General features: G+C 37.2%; 1 protein-coding gene across 3 annotated transcripts in view; it reads right to left on the bottom strand.

Annotated features, from left to right (window-relative positions):
• Nucleotides 1–13,029, bottom strand: part of FMN1 (formin 1) — a 355,246-nt gene that overhangs the window by 246,020 nt on the left and 96,197 nt on the right. For 2 of the 3 annotated variants that reach the window (XM_045823499.1, XM_045823501.1), the window contains one exon: nucleotides 12,130–12,247. The exons of the other annotated variant lie outside the window; for it this stretch is intronic. In XM_045823499.1, the coding sequence (XP_045679455.1) occupies nucleotides 12,130–12,247 (118 nt within the window). The remainder of the gene's footprint in view (nucleotides 1–12,129; nucleotides 12,248–13,029) is intronic. 3 annotated transcript variants of the gene reach the window in all.

Here is a 13,029-nt window from a genome sequence, read left to right as displayed (position 1 = left end):
TGGTTTCAGTTACCCATGGTCAACCAAGGTCTGAAAACATAAAATAAAAAACTCCAGAAATAAACAATTCATAACTTCTAAATTGCATGCCATTCTGAGCAGTGTGATGAAATGTCATGGCAGCCAGCTCCATCCCCTCCAGGGCGTGAATCATTCCTTCATCCAGCACATTCACCTGATACAGTATCACAGCACCTGTGTTTGAGTAACCCTTATTCTACCTAACAATGGCCCCAAAGTCCCTCAAAACCTTTTTATTAAAGCATATTGTTGTAATTGTTCTATTTTATTATTAGCTATTGTTAATCTCTTACTGTGCCTAATTTATAATAAACTGTATCACAGATACATAAGTATAAGAAAAACCATAGCATATATACAGTTCAGCACTAGCCCCGGGTTCAGGCATCCACTGAGGGTCTTGAAACATATCTCCCACAGGTAAAGGGGGACCTAAAGGATATGTGGTACCTAAAGTAGCCAAATGCAAAGAAACAGAAAGTATTTAATAGAATGGTAGTTGCCAGGGTCTGGGGGAAGGGAAGAAGTGGGGAGTTGTTTCATGGGTATCATTTGTGTAACTTCCTAGGCTAAGAGACCACAGCAAGAAGCTGACAACTTCATCATTCTGTCAAGAGTTTATTGAGGGAATTTACCTCCCAGGCACATCTTGAGAGACAAGACTACATGGCTATCTTCCATGCTGTATAGCAGGTGCTAACCAATTCTATAGAACTGGGAAGGATGGACCTTACATGCTTGCCCCTGGAAGGTCAAGGGCCTGTCTGGAAACCAGCATGCCTGAGGCAGAAGGGAGGAGTCACGCAGGCAGTCTCTGAGGGGATTTACAGGAAGCAGTCTCTGTTCTGGCCAGGATCTAGCTGGTCAGTCCTGAGAAGTCACCCCATGGAATAGTCTGTCCTCCACAGGTATACTTTCAGTTTTACAAGAACAAAAAGTTCTGGACACTGCACAACATGAATACACTTAACACTACTAGACTGTACTAAAAAATGGCTACCACCTATTCATCTTTTGTGTAAAGCATTATTTACTACATATACAACATGTTAATACATGCTTTTGAGTGAAGTGGTAAGAATTTTAATTGTGCCATGGCTGGTGTGGCTCAGTGGGTTGAGCACCAGCCTGCAAACTGAAAGATCACCGGTTCGATTCTCGGTGGGGGCACATGCCTGGATTGTGGACCAGGTACCCAGGTTGGGGGTGTGCAACAGCAGGCCAATTGATGTGTCTCTCAGCATGTTGCTGTTTCTCTCTCTCTTTTTCTTTACCTTTCCTTCTCTCTAAAAGTAAATAAATAAAGTCTTAAAAAATTTTTAATAGTTAAGTTGGCAAATTTTTGTTATGTAAATTTTACTACAATAAAAAAAACAGGAATTGTTATGATCTATCTACTCCCCCCCAAAATCCAAAGCTCTCAACTGAAAAACTAGTAGAACTAATGAGTATAAAGTCAGAATTAGAAACATGAAAATCAATCACTTTGTTATACCAGTAAGACCAATTAAAAACCATTAAACCAATTAAAATGGGAAATGAATCCCATTTATAATAAAATACACAGAAATTAATTTAAGTGTTTAAGAAAACTGTACAGCTCTGTAGAAGAGCGTAAAAGAAATCCTGAATCGTAGAGAAATAACTTATGCTGCTGGATGGGAAGATTCTATATTAGCAGCTCCTTCATGTTGATCTACAATTTAATATAATTCTAATGGGATCAGATCTTGAGAAACTAACTTTCAAGTTCATGTATAAGAGTTTATGTGCACAGCGACCAAAGCAACATTTAAAAGAAAAAAAAAGAATTGAAATGATTTCAATGACCAGATATTTGAATAACTTTAAAATGATATTAATTGCAAAGACATGTAATTACCACTAGGTCTAGCTGAACACCTCAACAAAAATATTGAAGGATCTAGAAACAGATCAGCACATAGAAAGGCATTTTATACACAAGAGTTGGCACTCCATATCTGAAGAGTAAGAATGATCTATTTATTAAATAGATTTGGGACAAGTAGTTCTCTGGGGAAAACAAACTAATAGCAGTTTACATTATTTTGATTTTACAATGTGCTGGGCACTGTACTAAGGTCTCTAAATGCATTATTTCATTGAATACTGAAAACAAAGAGTTTCCTTATTTTTCAAAACAAAAAGCAAATAAGGGACATAAGGCATAAATAGGTGATTAGCTTGCCCAGTAACTTGCCCAATAATGGTGGACTTGGCCTCAGTAACTGCTGAAGACTAGTAGATTCCATAGGCAAGCTCCCTAATCATTATAGCACACTGCCACCCTTAATACACCCACACAAAAACAAATTCTAGGTTGAAAAAGAATATAAACATGTATGTGTGTGTTTTAGCTAAAATATACATACTGTTAAAATTTAGGTTAGGAAAGACTTCCTTAAACCAACAACAAATCCAGAAAAGATATGACTACATAAAATACAAAATTTCCATATAATGAAAGACAGCAGGAGGTAAAAGACATAGCAAGCTGGAGTCTAAGATTATAATATATACAACAGAAGAGTAATTTCCTTAATATATAAAAAGCTTCTTCAAATCAACAAGAATAAAGACTAATGACTCCATTTACAAAAATGCAAAGAACACCAGCAAGCAAGTCACAAAAGAAGATAAAACAAACAAAATTGCCAACTATGCCAGTATCAGAGAAATACAAATTTAAGCAAGTGTATGAAATTGTTAACCATTAGACTGTCATAAATTAAATGAATATTGGTGAAATGTAAGTAATGGACATTTTTATTTTAGTTTAGAATTAATTGGTTCAATATTTTGAGAGGGCAAATGTGCAGTGTCTACCAGTGGTTAAAATGGGCAAGGACTGTAACACAGTTCTGCTTCTATCCTATCAAAGTATTTACAAGTATGAACAAAATAGATGTGCAATGATTTAATGAAAGCATTGTTTGCAACAGTAAAAGATTCTAAGTGATTAAAAGATCCATCAAGGGATAGATCAAGATACAGTTACTATTTTATTGACCACTATGCAGCCATTTAAAAAATGAGATAGAATGAGAATGTTCTGTATGTATTGACATGGAAAGAGCTCCTTATTAAAAAAAAAAAAAAAGAACAGAAAAGAAACCCAAAAACTGTGTGGTACCTAGTATGCAAGATCCAAAGTTGAATACAAGGTCAATATCAGAGAGAGAGACTGATTTTTCTATTTAACAAAATAGTCAGAAAATAGAACTTTAAAAAACATGCACAATTGCATCAAAAACCATAGAATACTTAGAAATTTAAATTTAAAGGAAATTGTGTAAAACCTGTACAAAGAAAATTATACAACACTAAGAAAATGAGAAGAGACTACATTAAAATAAGTATTTTATTTATGGAAACATACACTATGTTCATGTAATTAAAAATTCAGTAATTTAAAGTTATCGATGCAATAAAAATAATAATATCAAAATCGATAAAAAGGAATTCTAAAATTATGTAGAAATACAAAGAGCTGAGAATAACCAAGGTAAGAGGACACTCGGGTAGATTTTTCACCATGGAGTTATAGTTATTAACAGAGTTAAAATCTTACAAGATTAGATAAGCCTAGAGAACCATGGAATACAATAGACAGTTTCACAGGAGGGAACTTGGGTTTTATAGTAAATAATTCTAGGATATTCTGATATGGAGAAAACAAATGATGTCACCTCAGCTCATACACAATAACTAATGCCCAGAACACTGTACGTCTATATGCAAATGAAGAGCACCAATGCCTTTTTAATATAATTTAAGAGAATATTTTCATGACTTAATTGGGAAAAGATTAGTTGAAAAGGGCTCAAAATGCCCTAACCATAAGGTCAAGATTGATTACAGTAAAAGTGAGAATTTCTGTTCATCAAAAGGCACCATTAAGAGAAAAGACAACCCACAGAGTGGGAGAAAATACTTCCAACTCAATTAACCAAAGGGTTTATACCCAGCATAGAAGAATTTCCCTTCCAAATAAAAATAGACAACCTATTAAAATTGGACAAGTGACTTGAACAGGCTCTTCTCAAAAGAGGATATCCAACTTCCAATAAATGTGTGAAAAAGGGTTTGATCAGGAAAACATCATTAAAACCAGAATGGCTTGAATTAGAAAGACCAAGCACACTGAATGTTGACAAAGATGCAGAACAACTAGAACTGTGATGTACTGGTAGTGGGAACATAAACTGATAGATCACTTTGGAAAACTGTTTCCTATTATCTACTGACATAGAACAATGACATACTCTAAGACCAGCTATTCCACATCCATAATGTGCAAACCAGATGCATTTTTATTTGCTTAAGTGAGCCTTGATAGCATTTAAAATACCATCAAAACTCTTCTTTTAATTTTGACCTACTTAATCTACTGCATGAAATGATCTACTTAATCTCTGAGGACATGTCTGGGGGGCCAGTCTAGACTCATACCATCTCACTTATTATTCAGATTGACTCACCCAGCTCCCATTTTTTAAATAACTAACATAATTCTTAAATACTACCATGCCTATGTGCTATCTTTGAGAGATCTTTAAATGTCAGTGTAGTGGCTTAAAAAAGTCCATCATTTTTCAACTGCTCCCAACTTGGAACTGTAGTCTTCTCTTCAAATGATAATTTCAGCTCTTCAATTAATTATATGTACCATTCAGTAAGTAATAACCTCTCTGGCCCGCACCTGTAAAATAAATAGGATGAACTAAATGATTCCTAAGATGTTTGGGGCTCTAATTTTTTTTTAATTATGAAATCTGGAACTGTACCATATTAATCTCTTGCTTCTACTCCGCTGAGCCAAAGACTTCTACTAATGTTTTCTACAACATGTGATTCCTGAGTTGCCAGTCCATATTTTGGGTATCCCCTGCTTCTAATCAACCTTTAGCTCCCATCTGTGTTGAGGAAGTCAATCTCCTCCCCATGACTCCCAGCTACACAGTAAGTGGAAGCCCAACACATTCACTTCTCCCTTCATTTGCCAGTACACCCTCTTTCTACAGCCACAAAAATGCAAGTGTTACCTGGTCTTTAGTCTGTACAGCTTCTAGTGTGTACGCTATCATTATCACTCCATGCAAGTGAGGGTGACATATCACAAAGGCTGTAAACACACAATGCACAAACCCATTGCCCAGACTGAGAAAGAAGACACTTAGGATAAATCTGTCTAGACACAAGACATTAAAGGAAAATCCATTCATAGCTAATGCAGCCTGTTAGCTATGAATGGAGAAAATTTTTAAAGTATAGGAGGCCAGTAGAATATTTCAAAATATTTATAGCTCTTCCTGGCTGGTGAGGCAAGGATGTCTAACTCACTAGGAAGGGTGGCCAACAGCTGTATCACTTTATAACCAAGGAACCCAAATTAGAAACAAACCAGAAAGTAGGCAGATCTCTGCTAAGTTGAGGGATGAGTTATTTCTCTAGCGACCCCAAAACACTCTAAATAAGGATGTTCCTGAGCTGCTCCTAGGTTCTGGGTGGGGTGAGTAGGCCCTAGGAGATGCCACATGCATTGACAGCTTGCTCCCTCCAATGACCATGATGCCCCTGCTAGGTGCCCTTTCCCATGGTGTCACCCTCAGAAGGGCAGTCTACCTGCCATACATATCCTGGCTCCAGGCCTGCACCTAGGTGCAGACAGTGGAGAGAAGAGCTTTTCCAGGTACACATAGGAAGAGAAACCAAATGTGCACAGTTCATCTTGTTTCAGAAAACATGAGTGCTTTTCATTGTACTTTTTCCTCCCTCATTTCATGGGTAATTAAGTCACTGCCAGTTCCTCAAATGGTACCATTTTAATCTCACAAACATTAACTTCATTAGGGGGTCTGAAATATATGCTAAATTAACCACAGCGTCTTCTTCCATAGCTTTCTATCATCATTTGGTTTTTAAAGTTGTCACAGAATATTAAGAATCACTAGCCAGAGCTGGCTTTCCTGAGTCACAATATTCTTAAGAATGCATTTGACTTTCAAGGAAATAAATCACAGGATATAACTTCATTAACTGTATTTAATTTTTTAAAATAGCATGCTTGAAAATAGATTTATTTAAAAGTGAAGATATATACATTTCACTGAAAATCATAAAAGAAAATTTGAATAGTTAATAAGCTATGTTCCTAGGTGGAAATATTAAGCATTTTAAAGATCTCAATTTTCATACCTCCCCTCACATTAATTTAAAAATTAATGTAAGTCCAATAAAAATCCCAAGGGATAGTTTTGAAACTTAACCAAATAAACTAAAATTTTCTCCAAAAATAAGTAAGAGAAAGGCCAAAACATTTTCAGAAAGGATGCATGATAACTTGGACAGATTCTGAGATGCATCATCACGCGGCAAAAAAGGTGCCAACATGTCATAGAGAACAGAAAGCCTGAAACAGCCCCAAATTTAGCATACAGAGGATTAATTATTCCAGAAGCCTATTGTAAAATTAACTTAGGAAAAAAGTTGTCTTAGATCCCTACCTAAGGCTATGCACCAAAATTAATTTTTGATAGGAAGTGGAAGGAAGGAAAGGAGAAAGGAAGAGATAGAAAGAAATCATTTAAGAAATTTGAAGACATAGGTGATTTCTGAACACAAGAAGTCTTTCTTAAGCCAAAAGAAAAGTTAAACAAAATGAGGGTAGATATGACTACATAAATGTGTAAAACTTATATGCCCCAGAAATTACAAATAAAATTAAAAGCAAATGATAAAGAGGAAAAAATATTTCAGTGTTCTAAAATGTTGAACTTTGTCTAAAGATATTCAGTATGAAAAAACAACTTTGACACTTAATTGTCATGCAACAAAAACTTAAAAAGGCATATACCCTTATATTTAACAATTCCACTAAATTTATCCTAACATAGTTAAAAATAAAAACATTCACAAAAGTATTTATAGCTTTATTATTTCCATTATCATGCTACTTATATTAACTGGAAAAAATTATAATCATTGTTACAATGTAGCAAAAGTCATTAAAAATAGTCAAGCTTTCAAATAAAAAGATTGTCTGCATAGTGTGATCAAATAAAATTTTAAATCTTACATTTATGTTGGTCTATCATAATGCAAAATGTTGGCAATGGTTTCTCTATGGAACACAATCACAGAAAGTTTCTTTTGCTTTGTGATATTTTCAAAATATTATTTTATTTTGCTATATACAAAAAAAAACATTAAAAACTTATGGCAGATTTGCTGAATCAGCAAACAAAGCCTCTACATTAAGAAGTACATATCCACAGAGCAAGTCTCTGAATGAGAGCCATTAGATTTTCTATGAACTGACTGGAATAGAAAACACAATGCTTCCACAGGATGGCAAAAAAACAGGAGTCTTTCTTCATGCCATTGTATAGAGCCCTGTGTGGTGAGGGGTAATGAGCTGCCAATCCTTTTCCATGCAGGCTGAGGGGTGTGAGAACCTTCTGTCACCTGGAGTCTGTTGGCAGTGTACCTGTGCTGGGTATCTATCTTCTATCTGACTTTCGAGATCTACTCTCCCAGTTTAAGCACCCTATTCTGGCCCACATTTTCTAGCCTGAAGCATGGCATAAAGTGGCTTCCAGTCCTCTGACTTCTCCTTGGGTTTGGCCAATGGAGCAAATGGTGGGATGGCGGGAGACCACAGAGCAGAATAGGGTCAGGGTACTTATACACCTCCACCCCGGTCCATCCCAGGAGGTCACTGCAGCCCTCCACTGAAGGCCCCTGCTCCTGCTGGGCTCCTGTTAGGCCGTGCTTTCCATATGACTCAGCCTCCCTCTGAAGTTCTGAGTCTCCCAATAGCTTCTCTGACCCTCGCCCCTGTGGGAATAGCACTGCAAAAACCTCTCGCCATTACCAATCCCAGACTACTGCTTCATTCCTATTGCTTTTCCTAAACCCTGCCCACACCTCTGTAAACAGTCTCTAATAAACTCTCAGTCAAATCACCCAGTTTGAATGTTACCTGATTCCTAACAGGACCCTGTCTGATACAGTAATATCTGCAATTAAAGGAAAATAAGGCTAAGTGCATTTATACTTCACAAAAGGAAAAACGTGACCCAAGGTGGTTTAGAAATATTTTTCACTCAAGTTTGAGATGAAAAGTTTAGCCCTATGTCAACTCTGTGATTCAATGATTCTCTGATACCAACACTTTCTAGCTTTTTGTTTTAAAGACTTTAAAGAGTAAGTTATTAACCCTTATATAAACTCAGTACCTACAGGACAGTGTATTAGAAGAGGGATAGAACACTGATTATCTATTTCTCATGAGACAAACTGCTTTTGCCATAAATTTAAAGGTAGACATTTTGCTCTTGTACTGTTCACAGAACACCTTTTCACTTTGTTGTGAATGGGTTTTTCTTAGACCTGAGCTTCACAAGCTAATCCAGTTCACTGCACCCAGGTATTTCTGGTCTGCTCCACAGGAAAGTGGCAAGGACTCACATGTATTGATTAACCATTTAAGGGTGTGAGGAGTCCACTAAAAATTTTCTTCTGCAAAAGCAAGACCACCCATAAGCTTGTTTCAATAGCAAGCTCCTGTACTCAGAGGGGAAAAGACAATTCTGAGAAGATCATGGGGTCTGTCACCCAGATGGTCTCTAGTGCAATTCCAAGGAAAAGGTGAGGGGTGGATTCTCTTTTCACTCAAAAGTGCAGTGAGGCATTCCAAACACAAGGCAGACTTGCACTGGTAATAATGTAAGAAAGCACAGCACAAGAGACAGGAGTAAGTGGTTCTCACTCATATGAGCACAGCCATCCAGGCACAGCAGTGAGTTCACACCAGGGCCTTTTTGAATAGTGGAGGTGAACCCCAGCACCTGTGACAGTCCCTGACTGACAGCTCTGGCAGGTTCTGGTGCTTCTCTCAACTGGCACATCAACAAGGCTCCAAGAGCTCAGAGATTGGCAGCAGAACCTCCCTGGATGGTGGGCACGGTGTCATCGCAGTGGCATCAGAGGCTTTAGTGGGAGCCAAAGGCTTTAGCTGCCAAGGTAGTCACAGTGTCAGCAGCTACAGATGATGCTGATGGCTTTGGAAATGGCAAAAGAGAGCATCCTTGGCAATGGCACCAGCAACAGTGGCTACCTACCCTCATCTGGCTGAGGATTCAAGAAGCAGTAGTTTAAGGGGATAGCTTCTCTGATAACAGCTCCTTTTCTTTTTATCCTGAACAAAGGTGAGTTTATGGTATTAGGTGATATCTTAAGCCCTGAGGAAAAAAGATCATTGAATGATAAACTCTGAATAGAGGGAAATCCAAGCAGCAGCAAGTCCGAAGTGGCCTAGGGCAGCATAAGAACAGTGTGACACTCACGAAGAAAAACACTGTCTTTCCCATCTCTGCCAAGAAGTAGGCTTAGATGTCAACAGCTCAGAATTGCTATTGCACAACTGAAATATGAATGCTAGAGTCTTGACCTCCTATTCCACTAATTTAATGAATAATACACCCTGAGAAAAATAAAAGCACTGAAGGTATAAAAGCATAAGACTTCAAATACCTTGAAATATTTTGTATTGAATTTTTCTGTCTCTGTGATTCCTACAAAGTGGCAAATTTTGTGTGCTTCCCTAAGGCAGGAAAACCAGTAAAAATACCACAGAATGTGCTGTTATAAACCAAATGCTTCTAAGTTTCCAGTTTTCTCAACAACAGAGTTTAAGACAAAAACAAGGAAAATGTTAATGTCCTCAAGATTAGCAATAAATGACAACGCTAGTAGGATATGCTAGCATTGAGTAATTGGCCAAAAAACAAGTTTCCTGAGGCATAAGGTATCTTACTCTTCTTTGACACCCCCTCCCCCGCCCCACCAAAGCCAAAGTGTATCCACAGAGTAATGAACACCAACAAGGCTCCGAAGAAACTGAGCACCAGACGTAGGAGCACAGTAATTAAGCCATAGTACTGCCACTCATGGGAACCGTCCAGGGACCTAGATGACTAGATGAGGACTGGCCAGGGATTGGCCTGCCACTCTCTCTGCCACATGCTACCATCAGAGCCCACCTAGAATTATCATTATTTTCCTCTTCCTCCTTCATTTCCCCATCTCACCCAAAACCTTAGAGATCTCTGAGAACACATTTCATTATATTAAAGAAAAAACAAACAAACAAATGAGAAAGCCACAGACGAGGTAAATTACAGTGCTCCTCTGAGCTTCTGGAAATGGAAGAGGACAGAAGTGACAACTAGAAGTATAAACATGCCCAAAATACTGCCATGTATATCTTTCTCTACGCAGCAAGTTACAAGGAAGATTGCCCAGATACACTAGTAGGGATGAAACTAAGATCACCAATATGAGAACTCATAAGGTTCTGGTTTTTCACTAAAAGCAAACTTCAACACTTTTAATGTTCAAAATGGGCCAGATAATGAGAGAAATTATTTGGTAAGTGGTTCAATATTGCAATAAAAAGCATTCCAATTCTGGAAATTCAAACATAAGCAAGAAGACTGGAACAGCTATATTCATATTCACTAAGGATATGATAGTTTTCATTCTGTAAGTCAAGCACTGCAGGAAAAAAATGCTATGAAGCAGTTGACATCTTGAGGTAGTCAGACATATGCAATCGTGCAAATGGAGGCCAAAAACAATCAGGCTGCCAACTCGAGATTCACCTGTGTTCTCAATCACTGAAGTAATTTTATGATACTGCAGAAAACCCATATATTACTAAATTAACAAAACCTTGATCCACTTATGTCTATCAATGAGTAGAAATGAAAGAAGAACTTTTCTATAACCAGGTAAACTGACCTTAATATGCACACATACCTAAGACAACCAGCAAAACCCTGGGTTGGCCAAAAACTCCACTTAGTTGTTTTCCATAAAAGAAGAGACACATTTTTCATTTTCACCAATAAGTTTATTGATTTGGTGGATAGAGGCCAGGGGTGCTGCTAAACATCTTCCAATGCATAAGACAGCCCCACAGCAAAAGAATTATTTGGCCAAAATGTCAATAGTATCAAGAAACTTTGCAAATCACTTTTGACACATTCAATCAGTCACAGCACCTTCTCCATACACTGCACAAATCTTTTTTTGCATTTCAGTTGTACTTCTACCTTTCTTGAAGTAATTAAGTATAACATGCCAAAATGTTGCCTACTTCTTTCCATCTTCAGTATTAAAATGGCTGGATGAATTCACCAATTTTGATGGTTTTTTAAAAATTCATACTGATATGACAGCTGTCACAATACAATCTAACAAAATTATTTCAAATGAAATTAAAGACAACTAAGCACTACTAGAGACATCAAATAGAAGAAAATGAAATGAATTTTTTTGGCCAACCTAATGCAAGCCTATACAGGTAATCTCCAAATATCAGGATAACAGAAGTTTCATTCCAGACATACACAGACAAACATATATGCAAGTAAGATATACTATCCTTTCATTCTTCATTTCTTTTTAAAATTTCATGTGGACCTTTCACTTAACAGAGTAAAAATATCTACATTCCCACGCCATTTAGACATTCAAGCAAAGCTCCTGGGAAGGTTTCCAGAGAGTTAGGTTCCTTTAAAAATGGCCATGCATTAAATAAAGCTTTGTCTGACAAAGGTAAAAGAGTAACTGATATGGTATCTGTATGTTCACTCTGCACAAGGTTCCTGTAGCTCAAAAGCATTACTCAAAGACAAACAACAAATCAGATTACAGCTCCGAAGAGTCCTACTCTGCCTCTTCCAGCAACCCTGCCAGCTCACACATTAGAGAAGGCCAACCACCTGCTTCCTGAGGAATTTGTAATCTACCTTCTCCATCAGTTCCCCAAAGGGTCTCCTACTTTACACACGTGCCCCCCCTTCATTCATTCCAGTGCATTCACCTTTCATCTAGAAGAGATTCTTTAATGATAAGTGTGCAAGGGTTCATTTTAAAGGCACAACCAAAAAGAAAAGCCTTCAGTATTACACTTTATAAATGAAACAAAAACTCTAATTTTGAGAGTCTCCTGAATTGGAACTAAAAGCCGTAGCAGCAACAGATCCATGCTGGATACCTGGCCCGTTTTCTCATTACCTGCTTCAGTGTACTTCAGTCCCACTTTTTCTTCTGTGTCCTTTGTCTTTGGGGGTGGCCAGACAGCTTGGAGTCTGCCAGGAGTCCTGTCGTCCTGCTCAGTGGGGCTGTGGTCAGGCTGTTTAAAAAGTGGGCAGAGAAAAGAAGTTACATGAAATAGGATGAAAGCCAATTTTTCCCCCAAAACAAATATGCTCACTCTAAAATTAACAAAAATTAATATTAATGGCCAGTTGTGCATTGTGTTCAATGATCCTTTCCCAGAAATGCGAAGTGACCAGTGGAAGTGAAAATTAAAAACAATTCAAGGCCATAGGGGTGTAATTAATGTACAGCATGGTAACTACAGTTCAATAATATTTTTTTCAGTTTGAAAGTTATTAATAAAGTAAATTTTAAATGTCCTCATCACAAGAAAAAAATTTGTAATTCTGTATGGGGATACAGAGCCTTACTGTGGTAATTATTTTGCAATACATCCAAATGTCGAATCATGCCACACACCTGACACTAATACAGTGTTGTGTGTGGATTATACTTCAATAAAAAAACCCTCAAGGCCAAGTATTACACAAACCTTGATAGATGATTTTTATCATGTAACTATTTAAAAACTCACAAATACACTCTGAGCTGAAGATACAGATAGAAACTACAATCAGGTACATTTACAGGTATGTTTACAAGCATATCCCAAACAAGTCCAGGATTCTTTATGGTATAATGACTACTTGTGCATTTTCCATGAACATTAGCTGTAGGCCAAGACACTTCTCTGAGCATTCCACACTGCTATTTCAATTCTCGTTTTCTTTCCTATTAAAATAATAATAGTGAAATGGCTTTCTAATTCAAGCTATTTGTATCAGTTGATTTTTACAACTGATATTGTGCTATTGT

The sequence above is a fragment of the Phyllostomus hastatus genome, unplaced genomic scaffold, assembly GCF_019186645.2.
Source record: "Phyllostomus hastatus isolate PE091 unplaced genomic scaffold, TTU_PhHast_1.1 phas_scaffold_501, whole genome shotgun sequence".
NCBI lineage: Eukaryota > Metazoa > Chordata > Mammalia > Chiroptera > Phyllostomidae > Phyllostomus > Phyllostomus hastatus.
This window is presented reverse-complemented; position numbering and strand designations above follow the sequence as displayed.